Raw genomic sequence first — 21,277 nt, 5'->3', positions numbered from 1 at the left:
CTAACTCGACACCCACGTGGAAGTAGATCCTACAGCCTTCAGCCCAGCCGACATCCTCACTGCAACCTCATGAGACACCCTAAGTCAGAAGCACTCAGTTAAGCCAGTTCTGGATTCCCGACTCAGAGAAACCATGCAAGATAACATGTTTGTTGTTTTAAGCCTCCAGGTTTTAGGGCAATTTACTACCCATCAATAGATAATTAATCCAGGCAGTTCATGTTAACAGTCTTGCTCCTATATGAGAAGTGGCATTGTGGAGTGGTTGAGAGCTGATTCTTCAGCAGCCAAGTTTTGGCGTAATTTGTTACACAATAAAAGATACCTAATAGGAGTGGTGTTTGCATTATAAGAAGAAAACACTTGCTTACCCCCACTCCTCCTACCCCCACAACCTACCACCATCTCAGTCCGTCTCAGGAGGGGTCTGAACCTGAGTCCATGTCTGCTCTGCTGCTCTCCAGCCACACTTCGCTAAAAATAGCTCCCACTCAAAACCTGCTACTCAACACGTGGACCTCAGACCAGCAGCAGCATCTGGGATCTTGTTAAAAATGCAGGATCCCAGGCCCCATCCCAGACCTGCTGAATCAGAATCTGTATTTGAGCAATAAGTGAGTCCTTAAAGTTTGACTCACAGTACAGTTTGAGAAACCCTGGACTGTGGCAGTGGCTCTTAATCTTGACTGCCCTTTGGAACCATCTGGAGAGCTGTTAAAAGCCCTGATGCTCAGGCATTTAGGGGTGGGGCCAGAGCGCCATTATTTTTAAAACCCCCAAGTGATGCTAACATGCAGCCAGGGTTAAGCATCAGTGCTCTAGGAGCAAACCCAGTCTTTTCCCACTCTTAGCCCTCTCCAGTCTCCTAACAGCCAGAACTCAGCAGGGCCCAGGATCTCTCCTACAGCCTCACATCCAGGACTGAGAACCACAGTTCAGAGCTCAGCCATACGGATCTGCTTAGTTCCACATCCCTCAATCTCTTGAATCTCCTTCTACCTCAGACACCCCTTCCCAGTCTCCTCTGCCATCCTCCCAGGCAAACACAGGCACCTCCTACATTTCTGCCCTCCTCCATCCTCTTGCCTCACTTTTCCAAAATTATTTTAATTATAAACCACTTCAAACATATGGAAAAGTACAGAAAATGAGATATCTATGGATCCACCACCTGGATTTAACAAGTGCTTACATTTTTACCTTATTTGCTTCAGATATTTCATTTTTGGATAAATAGACATCTTGGACACAGTCCTCATGCCATTCCCTTTCTCCCTATCTTTCTATCCCTGCGTGTACTCTTTTACAATCTATATATAACACCCAGAACAACATATGGCAGAGATTCTGAGGATTTCTCAGTTCACAGTGCCCTTAGTTTCTCTGTACATTTTTTAATGACATGCCCTAGACTAAAAAAAAATAATACCCAATAATTCCTTTTATTAAGTAGTTAGGTCCAAACAACTTAATACTTATTCACAGCCTAACAACAGTAGCCTTTCAAAAAAAATAGCACACATAAACTGAAAGAAGAAATATTTTTCCTTTCATTCTTAACTAACCACAATTACTTGCTAATGGGATGTGTGCATCTGTTGGACACTGCGCAACTTCTCAAAACTTGGAACCACACTGAACGCCACCACCCTCATTTCCAGTTCCATGCTGATTTTCTTAGAAACTACCCAAAATGTAGCTTGTAAAGATATGACATCATCAAGAGTAATGTGGTACTGTCAGATGTTGATATTGTGAAGTGCCTCAAGCTAGTAGTTAGCGTGGTATCTGACAGATGTTAAGTATTGCTGCATTTCCCTCAAAGATGTGAAATATCCCTTGGCCACCCTGTGCCTTTGCTGCAGTGCCTTGCAGTATCTTAGCACAGAATTTGGAAACCACCAATAGATAGTATTATGTATGCTCAAAAAAGTTACTTACATGCTATTGTCTCTCCCTTAGCACTCACACTCCCTCTCTTGCCCTAACTTGACCTGCTCCAGGCAAGAGCTCCCCAGTTCCCTTCCCAGCCTGTCTGTCTTCTCTCCAGCTCCAGGCAGACATCTCCAAGAACTGTTTCAACATCTCCACCTGGAACTTCTCTCTTCACCTGAGACTTTCTCAGCACTTCTGGAAGAATATGCCCCACAGAATGCAGCACCTTGCCCAACAAGCCTGCTCTTCCTCCTGCATTTCTCATCTCTGGGTAGTACAACTGCCCTCCTAACATCCAGGCCCAAAACCCCAGTATCAGCCTGCTCCCACCACCATCCTCACCCTGACATTGGCCCATCCAGAGCTGGTGGATGCTATCCATTCCTCCACTTTATTCTCCAAACTAATCTGCCATCTCAACAGCAACCAATGCTTTCCTGGAATCTGGCTCCCCCTCATCCATCTAATTCCTATCTCCAGCTTTTCCCACATTAACCATTTTACACCACACAAGTGGCTCAAAGAGCATAATCACATCTGCTGTGCAGCTTGGAGTCCTCAGCCTCAATCTCACTCCATCCTCCCTCCTTTCCAGTCCTACCTCCCGTTGTTTCCTTTCACAGTTGACCCTAGAGTGAAGTCAGGCTAAGCTACTGCAATCTTTTGTACACCCTCAGAACTCTCCAGGCGCCACCCTTTTCCTCCTGTGGACCTCCACCTGACATTCCTTTCCCGTACTTCTCATCTTGTCTATTAGTCAGGGTTCTCCAGAGAAACAAAACCAGTCAGGTGTGTGTGTGTGTGTGCGTACCCAGATAGAGACAAATAGAGGTATTTATTATAAGGAATTAGCTCATGAAATTGGGGGGCTGACAAGTTTAAAATCTTCAGGGCAGGCCAGAAGGCTGGAAACCCAGAGAATAGTTGATGTTGCAATCTTGAATCCAAAGGTGGTCTGGAGTCAGAATTCCTTCTTGTGGATCTCAGTATTTTTTCTTAAGGCTTTCAACTGAATGGATGAGGTCTACCCACATGATGGAGGGTGATCTGCTTTACTCCAAGTCTTCTGATTTCGAAGTTCATCATGCCTAAAAAATAACTCACAGCAACACCCAGACTGGTGTTTGGCCAAAAACTAGGCACCATAGCCTAGGAAAAACTGACATAAAATTAACCATCACACTCCTTCAAGGCTGAGCTCTAACAGGATTGCCACTCTAGGCCATTGATTCATCCAATAAATAAGTAATGAGCACTTGCTATATGCAAGGCCCTGTTTTAAATGCTAGTGATACCAAAGTAAAACAAAAGAGATTCACACAATAAAAGAACAAGCCTGCCCTCATGCACCTTACCTTCAGAAGCTGAGAAACAGGCAATAGACATAATACAAATAAAATACAAATAAAATACAATATAAAAATAATACATGAAATAATAAAATAATACATAATACAAATAAAAATAATACATGAAATCTCATTTTTAAAGTATGCACCAGAAAAAAAACAATGCAGGGGGGAGGGGTAGCAATCACAGGACGAGGTACAACGTTTTAAATACGGGGATTGGGAAAGGCCACACCCAGAAGGTGACGTTTAAGCAAAATCATGAGGAAGGCCACAGAGCAAGCCGTGGGGTAAGGGGGAGGGTAGGCTAGGCAAGGCAGTGGCAGGTGCAAACAAGCCGGGGTGTGGGGCCCCTGGGAGGCTGACCGGACCTCAGGGTGAAGTCAGACAGGGCTGGGGAGACAGAGCGTAGGCCTGGCCGGGCCGTGAGCACTTCAGCTTTACCCTGACTGAGTTGGAAGCCTCTGGAAGGTTTTGAGCTGAGGGAAGACGTCAATTACTCTGGCCATGACTGACCATGACAGCGGGGAACCCAGATGACAGTAAGTAGAGGTGTGAGCAGTGGTCAAATTCTGTATATGTTTTGAAGGTAGAAAACAGGATTGACTGATGATTTGGAAAAAGGGGATGGGCAAAAGAGGGCATCCAAGACACCTCTAGGGTTGGTCACCAGCACCTGCAAGGCTGGAGTGGCCATCTTCTGAGATGGGTAGAAGAAGCCAGGAGTTAGCCATGTTAACTCCATCCACGCAGAGGTATGCAGTGGGCCACTGGATGTACCATTCTGAGCTCAGAGGAGAGCTCCACAGCTCTTGGTAATGCCTCATCTCCCTACATGACAGTAAATTTCTGGAAGGCAGCAAGCAGGTCTTCTTCATCCCCAACAGCAGCTATTCCAATGCCCTGCCCATAACAGATGCACAATAAATACCTACTTAACAGCATCTTTCAGGAATAGGAAAGACACTTATCTGGTACAGGATGGTAAAGGGCATTTGGAATATTCCATCTGTGGCTCTCAAATTCACTTTCTTAACAGCACAGCACAGGGGTTGGTCATACAGGCTCTGGAACCAGACTGCCTAGGTTCAAATCCTGCTGCCCTTATTTCCTACCTGTGTGACCTCAAGGAAGCCATTTAACCTCAGTTTTCTCATCTGTAAAATGGGGACAACTGCAATATCTACTTCTAGGGTGAGGACTAAATAAGGTAGGGTGAGTTACTATTTAACAGGGCTCAGAAGAGCTCAGACACATAGAAAGAGCAGTATAAATATGAACCTTTTCAGTACTCTACGGGGATTACTTGTTGCCCATTATGAAGACAGCTTTTGACCTACTCTGGCCTATAGTCATGATTATACCACACTGAAAAGGGCACTTATAAGGTATCATAAGACACCGGAAAATCCCAAAAGACCTCTCTAAATTAAAGAAGTGTTTAAATAAACAACCTGATTTCTTGTGCCTTATATTTCCAAAATTTGCTAATACATGATATGATCAGGTTCCATTAACCAGAGTCTATAATCAACCAAATCTCTTCTTACCCAACTTTCTGAGTAAAATCTATTACAACAGTTCCCCCAAATCTGAGGAACTTTAGCTCTATTCCATAAAACTTGAAGGATTCCTCAGGACAAAGGATAAAAGGCAAAGTAGGGAGTTTCAAAACACACACACACACACACATAGACACACACACACATACATACACACACACATGCACACATCCACAAACACACACATACATACACACACACAATGCACATAAACACACACATACACACACTTACATACACATACACACATACACACAAACACACACATACATACACACACACATGCACACATCCACAAACACACACATACATACACACACACAATGCACATAAACACACACATACACACACTTACATACACATACACACATACACACAAACACACACATACATACACACACACATGCACACATCCACAAACACACACATACATACACACACACAATGCACATAAACACACACATACACACACTTACATACACATACACATATACACACACACACACACACACATATGCACATACATACATATACACACATACACACACACATGCACATACACTCACATACACACAAACACAAACGCACATACATACACATACACACACACATACACACATACATACACACACACATGCACACAAATGAATGCTGATAGGCCCCCGTAAAGAATAAATTCTAACCCTCAAGGAGGTCTGCCTATGGAACAACATGATGGGACATTTCAGGTGTAAATGCCAGAGAAAGTTGTCAGTGAGGTGCATCTGGCTTCCTGGTTGAAGAAGTGTGGAAACCTCCAATATGGGATCTTAAAGTAGCATAAGAGTTTGTCGGCATCAAGCAACTGAGCCAAGCATAGCTTATGTTGATTTCCCACTGCTGGCTGGCCTCGCTGTTTGCAGACACCTGAGGAGTGGCTTCCTCTCTTCTGTGAGGCTGGTTCTGAAGTACTGTACACCACAGCAGAGGTGACAGCCACAGTACCAGCCCTCCACTGTCCCATATAACTGGGACATCAAAGCTGCCAGCCTTCTCCATCACTCCCTGAACCCTGGAGGCAGGTCAAATCCAGGAAAACTCCAAACGAAGCTTTCAAGTACCCCAAATGGTGTCTCCTCCATCTCAGTCCTGGCAGGTAGCCATCACTGCAGAATGTGACCTGATTTTCCAGCTCTTTGGTTCTGGCCCACTGAGAGTGATTTTTCCTCCTGAATTCAGCCCAGGTAGGGAGTAAGTCACACAATTGCATATTTAAAAGCTGAACTGAATTCTTATTTGGAGAGCAAGGAATTAGCTGGGTTCAAGCAGTGGCTATCGCTTGCCTGCTGTACCAATTTTTTATGAGAAAGTGTCTTGATAAAATATGCAATGCTAATAATGAAAGCCCCTTTGGGGCCCAGGAGAAAAGGGAGATTCAAACGTATGTCAAAAACTGAATGTGAATGGGAGGAAAGATCACACGCACACACGCACACACATACACACCCCCCTTTAAAAGGTAAACATAAAAGCAACATCTGGCTAAATTTATCCCTTTGTCAGTGAAAAATAGCATAAGCCCTAGCCAAGTGTGTTACCAAGTCTTAAACCAAAGGGTAAAAAAACACTCACCACAGAGCAGCACTATCAAACAGAACTTTCAGCAATGATGAAAATACTATCTGTGCTATCCAATTCAGTAGCCACTAACCACATGTGGCTTTGGGCCACTTGAAACGTGGTGAGTGAGACTGAAGAACTGAATTTTAAATTTTGTTTTATTTTAATTCATTACATTTAAATGTAAATAGCCACATGTAACTAGTGGCTACTGTATTGAACGGTTCAGCTGGCAACGTCTTTCTGTTCCTTCAATAAAATTGTAATCCTAATCAACCAATAATATTTCAAATTATCATCAAAATTAGTATAAGCCCCTGGCTGTGCCAAACTCAGTAAGCTTAAGACAAAATGAAAACAAACAAACAACAACAAAAAAAAAACTAAAGAAAATGATTGCAGTGTATCATTTCCTGTAACGCTGTTCTGATTATCTAATTTACATTTCTATTATAATATGGCTTTGTGTATTTGGAAATCCGTGATTGTAGACAGATTTTACCTTCAAAAAACCAGAATGTCACAATCTCTTCCTTAAGGTCTTATGAAAATGAAAACGTGAACTTAGGGAAAGTTAACCTCGCAAGCTTCAGTTTCCTCGGGGCTGAAGTGAAGATAATATAAGTACTCGCCTCTCATGAGGATTAAATTCAGATAATGCCTGCAAAGTGTACAACAGTGCCTGGCAAAGGGTAGGCACTCAGCAAGTGGCAGCTATAATTATTAGTATTTTATTAACAATATTAAAATCAGTAATAAAGAGAACAGTGTTAATACAATGAAAGTTTACACTGAACAAAATTTTCCTAGGCCCAAACCCTTTGAATGTGTTTTCCAAGCCATGGTAAAGTGCTCTCTAGTAAAATACATCCTGGGGCCCTGATATCTTGACACCCACCATCAACCTCCAGAGAGGCAATCACCCAGATGGGTATCACGAGTCACAAAATCACTCAGCCAATGTTTACTGTGCCCCTACCCTCTGGCAGGCACTGCACTAGGCTTTTAAGGAGGAGGGAACAGTCCCCAAACACAGTGCAATGTCTCAAGACTCTGAGCTGTCTGCCATCTGACTCCTGCAAAGCTTGGTCACCCCTGGGACACCTTGATGAGATGCAAAACATGCATCCTGGGGTCCCACTCAGACAGAAAAGTTCACTTCTCGTTTCCTAGACCAGCCAAGGCAAGCTTTGGCTGTTGGCACCACAGAGAGGGACTAAGTTATTAGGGGACCCGAGGGGCACAGGCCCATTTTCCCAGTCAGGACAATAAGAGGGGTGTTGACAGGCCATGTTTCTCACTGAGAGGCCAAATCACTTTCACAAGAGAGTCATTCTCTGAGTCTTCACAAAGCCAAATCTGACCTGCCCCTCAAAACAAACACAACCCCTTTCAAAAGCTGGCTGTCCAAGCCGGTGAAATCCAAGGGGACTCTCCACCAAGTTAATATCAACCATACCAATAGACCAGAAATCCCCCAGGAGTTTCTAGGCAGAAGCTTAGTAAAATTCTCTGGGGCTTGGGGTTATTTTTCTTTTTATAGAGAGCACTCAATCAATCTTCTTTCACAACCAAGGGTACATTCCCCTATGCAATTCCCTTCTCTGAAAATCTCTAAAAATAAAATATTCATCTGATCGTCTGCAATGATTTAAGTTTAAACCCATTTTCAGGCACAGTCAGGGACTTCCTATGGCCCCTCCACCTATAAAAACATGTTCCCCACTGCCTCAGATTCCCTCTGGCCCCAGAAGAACACTAGTCAAACCATGTTCTGTCTTTAGGACAGGAAAGACAGGGCTGTAGTATCTGGAATCTCATACTTGTATTCTTTGCTGGTGAGACTGTAAAATGGTATAACCATGTTGGGAAAAGGTCTGGCAGTTTCTTGTCAGGTTTCCATATATCTCCTTTTTGACCCAGCAATTTACTACTTGGTGTTTACCCATGAGAAATGGGTGTACATGTCCCTACGGAGACTTGTACACAAATGTTCATGGCAGCTTTGTTCACAATAACCAAAGAAAGAAAGAAAGAAACTAGAATAATCCATGTATCCATTAACAGAATATACAAACAAACTGTGGAGTAGACATACTCCGGAACATAAGTCAGCAATAAAAAAAGACCAAATCACGGATACGACAGCATGAATCTCAAAAATATGGTGAGCTTTACACAATATTGTAGAACTCCATTTACATGAAGTTCAAGAACAAGCCAAACTCACCTATGATGAGACACAGGGCAGTGGTTGCCACTGAGATGGTGAGGGCAGAGAAAGACTGAGAATGAGGATGAAGCCACTTGCTGGGGTGACAGTAATATTCTCTATCTTGATAAGGACTAGGGTTACACAGGTGCATGCATCTGTCAAAACATTATGCAAATGGTACTCTCCAGATTTGCACATTTCACTATATGTATATACATTTTATCTTAAGGAAACCATAAGTACATATTGAAGTCTAAATGATAAAATATGTACTGAAATGTTTAGGAATGACCTGTACCAACATTTGTAATTTACTTTAAAGTGCATAAAACCATCAGCTGGACTTATGGATGGATACAGGGATGGCTGGATGGATGGGGGAGGTGTGTAGTTAAGCAAAGATGGCAAAATGTGAATTAGACTCTAGGTGTGTATATTTAGGGGGTCACTGTTCTTGCAACTTTTCTATATCTTAAAAAATGGGATGGGGATAGAGTCACAGTGTCCTCTCCTTAGTCCACCAAGTTAGAAATTTGGCAAAGCACCCATGCCCCACCAAGCCATGGGACCACATAGTTTCAATTCTGCTGAAAAGAAAAGACTGGAAGAACATAAGTAGCTTTACAGGAACTCACATCACTCATGCCAAAGATTTTCTGCTTGTTTCCCTACAGACAAAGCAATTATTTGAACATAAGCCAAAAATTCCTGCTCAAGAGGGAGAAAAAGAACTCACTGACTTGTATTCCCAATTTATTATCTTTCAATTCCTGTACCAAATCTACTAGCTAACTGCACAACACTCCACTTCCATTTGCCCCATGTCCATACAGCCAAAAAGCAAACAAAGAAAAACCAACCCAGTGACTTGATATACAAATGCAGCCAGAGGATGACGTGCCAGCTCTGGGGCTTTGAATTACTCAGGCGGGCCAGAAACCCCACTGAAGGCAAAAGAGGATGCAGAGCTCAGTCCGAGGTTAGAGTGATTTCACTGAGGTTAGCACACACGCACCAAAGAGTCCCAAACAGCTTGCTTCGTAACCCCTCTCTGGGGTTTGGTGACATCTGGGGTCACTTGAACTTCGTTGGGATTCAGCTGTTCAGAGGTACAAATTAGGAATCTCGGCAGCAGAGGGCGGGGGGGAGCAGAGTGGCCCTACCCACAGGCCCAGAGGTCGCTCACTTTACACCCGGCTTCCTTCCTGGCAAGGCCTTACTTATCCTGAGATGACACACACGATGGCAGGGGTTGGAAGATGCCCAGTCTAATTGAGCGCCCAGCTCCTGAAACAGCTGTACCGACTACAAGGGTTCCAGCACATGAGTTGCTGGAAACTGGGGTGGCCATTGACAGAGATTGAGCCAGACTTTTTTAAAAAAGTACTTCTTGTTTGTTTGTTTTAAGCCCCCAAAGAAACTCACTGACACCACCCAGCGTCCCTAGGGATCACCCACAACCACACAGGGCAGCTGAGGGCAAGCACAGAGGCACAGAGAGACAGCAGGGAGCGCGCCTGGTTCTACAACCTTGGCCTCCACGCGGTTCTTGCTGCCAAAGGCAGCGACACCGGAGATGAAGGGCACCAGCCCTGGCCTAGGACTGGGGTGCGCGTGCCTGACAACGGGGCTTCCCGAAATACACAACCACCTCCTCTTCGCCCAGACCCATATCCATCCTGGCGTCCCTTGAGTCTAGAGAAGTGGGTTAAGACAAGGGAAGAAAATCCCTTACAGAAGAGGAGATCCCCGTTTTCAGTGCTGGGGACTCTCGGCACCCGCGTCCCTGTGCTTCTAGTGGTTCCGGCGCTTCCTCGGAGCGCGCGGCATGTCTGCTCCTACAGGTCCAGCACCTCTGTCCACAGAGCAAACCCACCACCCAGCGCCCACGCAGAGGGGCAGTCAGGCACCGCTTCCACCCTGCCCCACCCAGGCCGCGCGCACCCCTGAAACCTGGACTCCGCGACCAGCTCCCTCCTGTTCTTTTCCGAGGACCCCAGCGGCAGTGTGTCCTGGACCCACCTGTAGCCTCCAAGCTCCCCTACCTCTGCGTCCTTCCTAGGCGCTTCTGAGCCTGCAGAGCCTACGACCCCCAACAGGCTGCTCCGAAGTGCCTCTCCCTACATCGCTCCAGGAATGACTCCCCTACACCGGTTCCCCGCAAAAAAAAAAAGTTGGCCCAAGATCCAGGCGTCCCAAGGATCAGCCCAGGTCCCCATCCGACGCGGGCCAGGGGGTGCTGCTCTGGCAGCTCCGGAGCCCCGGCACAGAGCAACCTGCAGGGAGGCACCACGCGGGGTTCTCACTACCCGCCAGGGACCCGGTCCATGGGGCCAAACTGAGGGGCCTGTGCCGGTCGACACCCCAAGCCCTGTCGCGCCCCCACCTACCGTATGGGACCGGCGGAGGAGAAGGCGCGGGCGCGGGCTCCCTGAGACAGCGTGTTCCGTCCCGGGAGGAAAGTTTGTGCCATACAGAGGAGGCGGCGCGGGGAGGACTTGGGCGCCGGTGGGTGGAGGCGTGGGCGGCGGCGCCGCGTGGTCGTGTGTCTGTCCCTCCGGCGATCGGTGCGTCTGTCCCTCCCGGGAGCCCGCGGCCGCCGCGCTCTCGCTCGCTGCGCCCAGCGCCCGGCGCGCTCCGGCTCCAGCCCCGACGCGCCCCCGCCGCCGCCGCCGCCGCGCGTCCGCCGGCTACACTTCCTCTTCCTCTGAACTCATGTGCAAAATATGCTGCGCTGCATCTTCAGGGAAAGCCTCGCGGCCCCTGACAGCAGCCGCTGCAGCGGTGAGCCCGCCCAGCTCTCCCTGCGCCCCCTCGGAGTTCCGCCCGGTCACCTCCACGCGGCCGAGCCGCAAGCAACCCTGGCAGCCTCAGAACCCAGGGGTCAGGGGCTCATCCATCCTCCCTCCCAGCCCCTCCTAATCAAGGTTGTGTGCTGTCAGGAGAGCACCTGGGAGACAAGGATCCTTCAAGATTTGAGCCAGGATGCTGAAAGGGCAACTGCCATCAAGGTGCTGATGGCTGGGGGGTGGGGCTGGGGCCCACTTGAGAGAGGACTATTTCTCGACCCCATTCCACAGGTGGGAGCATCCCTAAACATCTCAGGTGCTGCTGAAATTATCTCTTGCGAGTTAGTGCTTCAGGGAAGGGTAATGCCACTGTCTCCCTTGCCATCCCTTGGTCTACCTACTTAAGATGTCCTGAGGTTTGAGAAGATCTGGAGAATCATCTTGCGTGGCAACTTGAGGCACCCAAGGAGAAAATTATATAAAGAGTGAAGCACCAGTAAACCAGGATGCATTAGTAAAGTGAAGATGTGAGGCAAGAAGCCATTAGAAAATATCTTCTTCCTAAAACTAAACCAAGCAGAATTACAGTGTAGGGGTTAAGAGGGGGAACTTTAAAGTTAAATAATCAGGGTTGGATTCCTGGCTTTAGTACTTACTGGCTGTGTGACTTTGGGTAAGTGACTTAACTGCTCTGGGCCTATTTGTCACATAGCACTTCTTCATGGGTTATTTATTATATGTAAAGTGTTTAGGAACCACTCTATAACTTAGCTATTATCATTATTATAAGGGGGCTAGAACAAGAAGGGTGAGATAATTTAATTAATTATCTCCATTTTCTAATTGGGCAAAGAAGGCCCTGTGTGGGCAAAGTTAAGCACTGGAGCACGCAGGGTGGAGGGCTGGTTTAGGGACCCAGCAGTGTTTCGATGAGGTCCTTCTGGTACTAATAACACTCCTCCAGCAAGTAAGGAAGCACTATTTTGTTTTCAGGGACTCTTCCTGTTACCACAGCTTCTCAGAGATTTTCTTCCTTATTTTCTCTTTCCATAGCCTTTCTAGTTCTGTTTTGCTCCCCCTCCCCCACCACTGTTTTGTTTTTATTTTTTTTCTCCTTTCCCTTTCCACCCCACCTTTTCCTGGTGTCACACTCACCACCACTATCCCCAATGTCCCCCATTTCCCCCCTACACTTGAGCTTGCCACATGAAAGAAAATAAGACCAGGTGACCATGTAAGTCCAGGTTCAGACAGTAGTGCGCGGGGACATTTGTTCAGGGGCATCATCAGAGGTTGTGAACACCCATTTATGAAGCCAAAGGGAGGTGTCTTCATGGTATCTACGTGCCCAAGGCCTTGAGTTGCTGCAAGTCAGGGTCCATCCGAAATCTTTCTGATCCTTTGCTGGTCCCTAGGCCACAGAAAGAAAATAAAATTGATAGGTGTTAACCGGTAGCATTTAAAAAGAAGATAAAGGAAAAAGGAGGGTGGGGGTGGGAGAATGCAGCATAACCTAGTTGCAGTGTGCTTGATTTCTTTTAAGCAAATCATTTTCATTCTATAAAACTTTTGCACACCGTTGTGTTTTTTGTGCTTTTTTTTTTAGACACCAGTACTTGAGGTTAATATGCTATTCTGATTGTTTCCATTTTCTTCCACTCAATATTTTCCCGAGTACTAATAATCGTGGGCAAATGTCTTAAATGACTTTTTTCCCTGCTTGGATCTGCATTTTCGAGGGTTTTCTAGAACTCCTGATCTTCTTGATATTCTGATGCTTCCTACTGGCACACAGTAGGTGTTCAGTAAATATGTGTGGAATGAGTGGATGAGCCAATAGCATCCAGATCTTTTAAGGCTCTTCTTAACCTGCATTCAGCAATTATCCAGAGGGTTCCAATTCTCTTTCACCTGGAATATTTAATGAGGAGCCAAATGTTGGATTCACTTGTGTTCTGTAGAGAGCTGCCTGGATTTTCCACTTGACTGCTATGGACGGGCCAGCCATGGGAGAGACCCTGGGCAGCTGGGTCTCACCTCTAACTGACCTTGCCTACCCAGCCCCAACCCCAAAGATGCTGGGACTGTATCCTATTGGGTTACCTTGGCAACCTCACAATGTCATCTGTTAGAATGTCCTAGGGCGGCAGCTTTTAATTCTATCACAGCGGTCTCATCGGGGGTCATGTAATAGTGCTGTTTCTCCTCTGCTCACACTTCCTCCCCCTGTGATTTAACACTAAGTACTCGGGGAGGAGCTGAACACGGGAAAAACCAAGCTATTACTGCATGACAGGTCACAGATGGCCCCAGAACTGGGGTCCCGAGTGTTCACAGTCAATAAGACGCAGGTCCCAAGCTAATGGGGAAGCTGGATCTCCTCACACCCCCTGTGGAAAGAAGAGGAGTTAAGCCAGCCTAGGCAAGTGTAAGAAGCTGCCGTGGCCAGACTGCACAATTCTTGTAAAAGCTCAGTTAAAGGAACCCCCTGCTGGAGTAATTCTTTCTTGGCCTCAGCAACACCACCCCACTCTGGAGATGATTAAGGCCATGGGTACCAGCAGCCAGAGCAATTTCGCTGCATCCTAACTACGCTGAGGCTTGGAGGGAAGGAGAATCCCAGCTAACCTATTCTGCTCACCTTCTTCCCACCAGACCCCATCCCCACAATTTCACTTCACTTAGGTCCACCCTGCTCCTAACTTAGCCCCAAATAATTCAATTCCCCCTCTCTGCAGAGAGTAATCACAATTCATAGCAGAAATGGATCAAACAAAAGCTTTGGAACCTGAAGAGCTATTGTCCTAATTGTTTATTTACAGGACCACGAAACCCAGACCTTATACTCGCCAGCTGAACAGCAGAGTTTCAGGGCTGGTGGGAGACAGAACTAGACTTATCTATGCCCTGGAGGTGCAATAATTATTCATCTTTATCATCACAGTTAATATTTTAAGTGGGTTTGCAACCACAGTGAGCTCACAGTTTGGCCAGCTGCTCTGTACTAAACAGTTATAGGAAGCTGGCCCTGCATCGGGTGACAATCGTGCCTGTAAGGAGCCACGGTGGCAGAGGCCTGAGCTTTGTGCCCCAAGCCAGTGGTTTAGGAGGAGCCCCCTGCCCTTTGTTCATGGTGACAGGCACAGCCTGCACAAGCACGCCCCTAGGAAGACCATGGCACCCTTGGCCACGTTAAAGCAGAGTACACTTGTGCCAAAACATGCTTTTGACTCCCCAGTACAGTGGAGATGTGAATTAGGGTGGGGGCAGGGAGCTGGTTAGGGCATTTTTTGCATATGCATTGATCAGCCAAGGCTAGGGACTTTTGTCCAAAGTATAGTCAAAACAATACTTTGAAAATGCCACCCACAGACATCACCAATTTGAGGAAATGTTGGATGATAGCCAAATGTTCCATTCACTCCCATTAAAAAAAAAAAAAAAAAAAAACCACCCACATTTATTGTTATTCTACTCCTGAATCCACTCATTTTACCTCTGAATTCCCAGTCTGAGTCAAGCAGTTCAGGGGAGCAGGGGCCCTCCTGTGGCTGAGATGGAATTTGTTCTCTGGAGCAAAGAGCCACTGGAGACTGAATTTCAGGAATACTGTGTGCAACACATTGCTATTTGTAGCTTTGTTTCCCTCACTCAGCCTGAGGAATTGTCTGAATTTACCAAAAGCCATGCACATCCACGCCCCTTCACTGGTTATTCCATTCATGGGACACATTTGTTGACTTGCATTTGAGAACTTTATTACCAGACATAAGGGGGGAAATGTGTGTGTGTGTGTGTGTGTGTGTGTGTATATAAGGAGCCTATACATTCCACAGATGTCAAAATAAGGAGATCACAAAAATAAATCATCATTAAATAAATGGTGGGATAATATTTTGATATATTAATTAATCTGATTTCCCTTCCACCATCATTCCCCCGCCCCCACTGTATTTCTTGCTACACTGTACAACTTGTATTTCTTGTTCCTGTACAACTCTCTTCCCATCAATTTGGACAGCCGGAAGCGTTGTCAAAAGGAGAGTTATCGTAACCCCACCAGAAAAAAGTCAAATTCTTGGCTTTTGAGTTTCGGAAGTCAATGTCCAGGCATAAAATGAAAATACATGGAAAAATAGGAAATCAGGCAGAACCAGTGTCCCGCAGCATATCTCCTTTCCTTTTGCTACCCACCCACCATCCTGTACACACATACCTTCAAAGAATCAATAAAAGCTTCATGACTGGAGAAAAGCAAGGAAGGAAAGGCACAGGGAATATGTTGATGGCAGCAACTGGTAAGACACAGTGACTGACCAGAGTCAGAATTCAGAAACCCACCACCCTCCACTCAAGTGAAAATCATCCATCCATAGTATCTGGGAACCCTTTGGACAGCTGTTCAGCTCTTGGGATTTGTGCAGGAGGAGCATTATAGACCTTCAGTAGAGGAAGGAAACATGCTGTTCATCCTTCCCATCGACGCTGGAAAATGAACTCCCATCAATAGCAGCCAGAGCACAACCCGTGGATCATCCGGAAAGGCTAATTCCTATTCCATGAGTTCAACCCTCATTTAATAGCCTAGAGTGCTGGTAAGCTCTTGAGATGGACAGCAAGGCCCTGGACCCTGAGAAGGTCCAAGAGTATGAAAAGATGCTCCCACCTACTTCCCATCACACCTGTACGTAGAAGAACCTGAAGGGACCAGTTCAGTATCACCCTTACAAGGTAGCACAGTGGTGACCATCAGTGCTGTTCCTTGAATATTCCTAGTCCTCCCCTCTGGCCCCACAGTAATGGCTGTTCCTGGCTTCTGTAGTTGGGAGGGGCTGTAATTAGTTCTGGCTAATGAATTGTGAGCAGAAGCAAAATGCATCACTTCCTTAACAATCAACTGTTAGGACAAGACAATTCAGGGCTTTCTCTTCCTTCTAGCAAGGCCACTGGCAACCTTCCATATGATGGCTGCTCATCTGTCTAGATCCCTGAGTGATTGTGAGAAGCTGAGCCCCCATCTGACCTATACTCTTTACGTAACATGAACAAGAAATGACTTGTTTTTAAGCCATTGAAATTACAAGTTGTCTGTTTCTGCAGCATAACCCAGCCTTTACTGACTGATACACCTTACTAGAATCCATTGAATGTTCTTAAAGGCATTATGAGCATACCTAGGAGCTGGAAGGCCAAAGGAAAAGATCCAATTAGAGAAACATTTCCCACATTAACCTGGAATCATAATAATTCCCAAGGTTTCCAGTTAGAGAAGCCCATAATCAAAAAAACTATAAAGAGCTGTTATTTACTCATTCATTTAAGGAGTATTTATTTAGGATGTATTCTGTGCCCTCACTGTGTGCTAGGAATAGGGGATACAGCAGGGAATAAACAGACACTGTTCCCAACCTCAAAAAGCTTTCAGACTAGTAACACTTGGCAGTTATTTACTGCATGAAAATGAAACTATAGCCTAGAGGAATTGAGAGACTTGCTCAAGGTGATACCTATAATAAATGGTAAACTGGGACTTCACTTGAACTTTATGAGTCTAAATTTTGTGCTTTCTTCACTCTTCTAAGCCACCTAAAAATAAGAGAGTCAGTACAAGTTTGAGTTTGCTCCAAGGAGTAGGTGAAATTTAACTCCAGGCTACCTTATGTCTCCTTCCTTAATGTTTGCTGATACCTGAAACCTCTTTAATAAGCAAAACTTTTCATTCCATAATTAATACCTAAAACAGGGTCTGACAAATAACAGGCACCCTCTAAATGTTTGTTGAATGAATAAAACATGCATAAATAAATAAATGAATAAGTGGGCTTACATAACTGTAACTGTTGATTGAAATATCAGATGCACTCTATCTCACTCATGCTAAACCAGAAGCCAGCAATCACTCAAGATAGGCGTTATGCTTGATCTTGAGGAATATTTTTATTGAAATATTAATTGATGGTCTTTACAATCCCAACATTTCCTATTATTTTCTGTTATCTCTCTCCTTTTCTTCAATTTGAGAACCGGCTAAACTATATGGCATCCATATCTCAGGGCATGGTTGTTTCAGCAGAAAAGTCTTTAAGGTCTCAAATGCTTGGATGTTTGAGTTTCAAATGTCCAAGGGACTCAGAATTTAGAAGAAAAAATATTAAAGTGCCAGAAAAATGTTTCCCAACCTCTTGAGAGCATAACACATCCCCAGACTGCAGGGAGGGAGAAAGGAGCGTGAAGGGAAGCAGGAGGGGGTGGACGCTGTAAATCCCTGAGGAAAGATGAGCCAATATCCTGCCCCTACTGTTTATTCAAAAGGAAGGGCAGCATATGCCACTCTGGCATAGCAGAGTAAAGTATATCGAACCAACTGTCCTACAGATGAACTCTGGACAAAATCTAAAACCCAATTCTGAAGGCAGTGGTGGACAACTACAAATAGGCAGGTACTAGGAGGGAGGCAACACTTGGAAACATCAAGGGGTGGATTTTGCATTTTTTTTTTACAGCTGCTTTCACCTAAGGGCAGACCTCAGAGAGTGCCCCATAGAGAAGCCAACACTTGGGCAGAAACCCACAATCTTCCCAACAGAGGAATCAGGAGACAGAGTTCCTAGTGACCACAGCAACTGAACAGATGGGCCTGAGGGAGTCTCCGGTTCCCTGGCCTCTGACACACTGTGGAAGAGATAGAATCAATCCCGGGCACTGGGCGGGTGGGGGCGGGGGGTGGGGTGGGGAGGCACAGAAGTGACAAAGGGCTGCAAACAGTCCTGCAAAGGTTTCTGTAGTCAGTGAAGGCGCTAAAGCAGCACAATGCTCTCATGTCCTGCAAGGAGCAAGGGAGTCAGCTGAGAGACAGAGCCTTGTGACACACCCCAGGGATAGCACAGCAGAGAGCAGTATCAGACGACAGGCAGCCTGAGGATGCAAAGATGTCCTGTGGATGCTGTCCTGAATGTTGATGACACAGACCAGGCACACTCAATCCTGCTCATGCCTTGGCATGATGTGAGCCCTGCAGAACTCATGCATAACTCCAGGGGAGCTGAGACCCATTCTGAAATGGACTGGGAATAAGCCTCTACTGCCTCTTTCAGCCTCTGAAATATTACAGAAACATAAGGCATGTTTTCTTCCTAGGACATCTGAATCTCTACTGTGAGATAAATGTGCGTGTTTGAGATGAGGGACAAGATTAGACAATGAAGGTTGACATTTATGATTAGCAGACAAGCAGAAGGACCTCTTCCCACCCCCGCCATGTTGTATAGATGGAAACTACTTAGAGTTATTTCCCCCTTAACTGTTAGCACATAGTTCAGGTTCTAAGGTGTGAGAACAGCTTCTCAAGATATCTGCTTCCCACCACTACTCCCCCATCCACCCCACCTACCCACCAAATATAACTTTCTATAAAGGGACTTCCTTCCAAGAGGTGGTGTTAACTGAGATGTAACTGCAGTGCCTTATATGGTAGCCATTTATTCCTCTATTTCCCCAACCACATGAGGGTTCTGATTTAGTCACTTCTCCATTTCCCAGAATGAGAAATATCAATATGAAATAACATGATGAGTGAACAAATGAACAAAGAACTGAATGAATGGATGAAGAAATTAATACCATTCATACCGGGAGCTGATGCTTATATATTGAAATAACAATGTTTCTAGTAAAGCCTGTTCTTTCCCTCCTCCAGACTCATTCTGTTCTCCCCACCCCTTTCTGAGTTGCATATAGAGGGTTTAAATGTCAGTGGCTGCAAGCCCACTTTCCTCCCTCCCATTGTCAGTGGTCTTTCTCTCAGCTGAAATGGGAGTTTTGGAATAGAGCTCTCTGTCAATCACCACTGAGCCCTTTTCCCTCAGCCCTGGAGTTTCCAGGCTCAAGTACCGAGAGTCAGGCTGGCAGCCTTGGCAGTCAGGGGAAAGAGCACGAGAGACTTTTTAACAGGCCTAAAATCCCGGTTTTGGCAGCCAGGCTTGGCTGAGAAACAGCTGGATGGCAATAGGCCAGGCTCAAACATCTGCCTTCTTCTCCAGGAATTAGTATCAAGCATTTTTGCTAATGCTATTATTAAGGAATTATCAATATTTTACAAGTGTTATCACTCCTTGAAAAGATGGCTAATTAAATCATGCAGGACAAGACCTTCATGGTCAAGATATAATAAGGCAAGTCTTTCTTTTCATCTCTCCTTTTCTCTCAAGGTTATTACACCGACTCTTAAGGAGGGAACCTTGATTTTAAAAGCCACCTCTTCCCTGTATTCTCTCTAACCCCAGTTTGAGGCTCTAAGCAAAAGCCTATTAGTAAATATCAATTTAAACAATGAAGAGTGTGCCAGTCAGGGTTCTTATTGCATACCAGAGAGATGGGCTCTGGTCACCTTAACCTGTAAAGAAAATTACAAAAAGGCTTTTGGGCAGCTCACAGAATTGATGGGAAGGCTGAGAAAACAGATTTAAGCAGTGTGGACATTCTCCCATCAAAAGGTAGAGTCTAATTCTCCTCTCCTTCATCTGGGCAGTTTGTGACACACTTGTAACCAGTAGAACGTAGCATAAGTAAAGCTGTGTGACTTCTGTGGCTAGTAGGTAATGTACTTTTCACCTAGATGGCTAGAATTCACTGATGAGATAGATATTAAGCTACCATGTAAGAAGTCTAAGTGCTTAGAACTCACCATGTTTTGAGGAAGCCCAAACTAGACCACACAGAGACCATGTGGAGAGGACTCAAGACTATATGAAGAGAGAGACAGAGAACTGCCCAGCCAGCTCTTGGCTGATCCAGCCCCTCACTGACTTAAACTGCATGAAAAACCTAGCCCAGAGCCACCCAGCCAAGCCTTGCCCAAATCCTGACCCACAAAAATTATGAGAAATAACAAAATGATTGGTGTTGCTTCAAGCCAGTATGTTTTATGGTCACTGGTTATGCAGTGTGTTAGTCTCTTCTTGTGTTGCTATAAAAGAAGTACCTGAGGCTGGGTACTTTATAAAGAGAAGAGGTTTATTTTGGCTCATGGTTCTGAAGGCTGTACAGGAAGCATGGCACTGGCATCTGCTTCTGGTGAGGGCCTCAGGAAGTTTTCAATCATGGCAGAAGGTGAAGGGGGAGCAGGCCTGTCACATGGTGAGAGTGGGAGTGAGAGAGAGGAAGTGCCAGCCTCCTTTAAACAACCAGGTCTCGTGTGACCTCACAGAGTGAGAACTCACTCATCATCATGAGGAGAGCACCAAGCCATTCATGAGATATCAGCCCCTGTGACCCAAACACCTCCTACTAGGCCCACCTCCAACACTGGAGGTCACATTTCAACATGAGATTTGGAGAAAACAAAACATCCAAGCCATATCATGCAGCAATAGGCAAGCAGAAAAGAACAGTCAGAAACAAAGGAGTATAAGAACAGGATCAAAAACAGTTTCTTCACACAGAACCTTCTCATGAGCTTGATTCCCTCCACCCTGCTTCACACTGCTCAGTCACTGGTTCTACAGAAATATAAGAAAAAACAGTGAATTTTCAGAGTGGCATACAGATTGTTTTCTTAAGTGTAAAGTCAGTAATCTAAAGCAAAAACCTCCAGAAATCTCCCCGCCCCTCTTTCCTGCCATTCCTATTTGTCCCCACTATAAAACAATACTCAGTCAAAGATATCAGGTGCTGTTTTTTTGGGTAGGCACCTATTTTCTGACTATATCTTTTTTTTTTAAAAAAAAAGGGAGCCATAGTTTTTTGATGCTCATTTTTGGTTTTAAAAATATTGGTTGAAATATGTAAGAAAATGACTCTAAGCCTTATAAGACACAAACACACATACAA

The 21,277-nt window shown here is 45.4% G+C and overlaps 1 protein-coding gene across 3 annotated transcripts in view; it reads right to left on the bottom strand.

Annotated features, from left to right (window-relative positions):
* Positions 1–11,319, bottom strand: part of RFTN1 (raftlin, lipid raft linker 1) — a 202,431-nt gene extending 191,112 nt beyond the window's left edge. The window contains exon 1 of one of the 3 annotated variants that reach the window (XM_054483169.2): positions 11,051–11,319. Coding sequence is in view for 1 of the 3 variants with exons in the window: in XM_054483167.2 (XP_054339142.1) it covers positions 8,676–8,811 (136 nt within the window). In the remaining 2 variants the exon portion in view is untranslated. Of the gene's footprint in view, positions 1–8,675; positions 9,700–11,050 lie in introns of those variants that run through there. The other 2 variants (XM_054483168.2, XM_054483167.2) reach the window with 2 other exon arrangements.
* Between the last annotated feature and the right edge of the window lie 9,958 nt (positions 11,320–21,277).

The sequence above is a fragment of the Pongo pygmaeus genome, chromosome 2, assembly GCF_028885625.2.
Source record: "Pongo pygmaeus isolate AG05252 chromosome 2, NHGRI_mPonPyg2-v2.0_pri, whole genome shotgun sequence".
Classification (NCBI taxonomy): Eukaryota; Metazoa; Chordata; class Mammalia; order Primates; family Hominidae; genus Pongo; species Pongo pygmaeus.
This window is presented reverse-complemented; position numbering and strand designations above follow the sequence as displayed.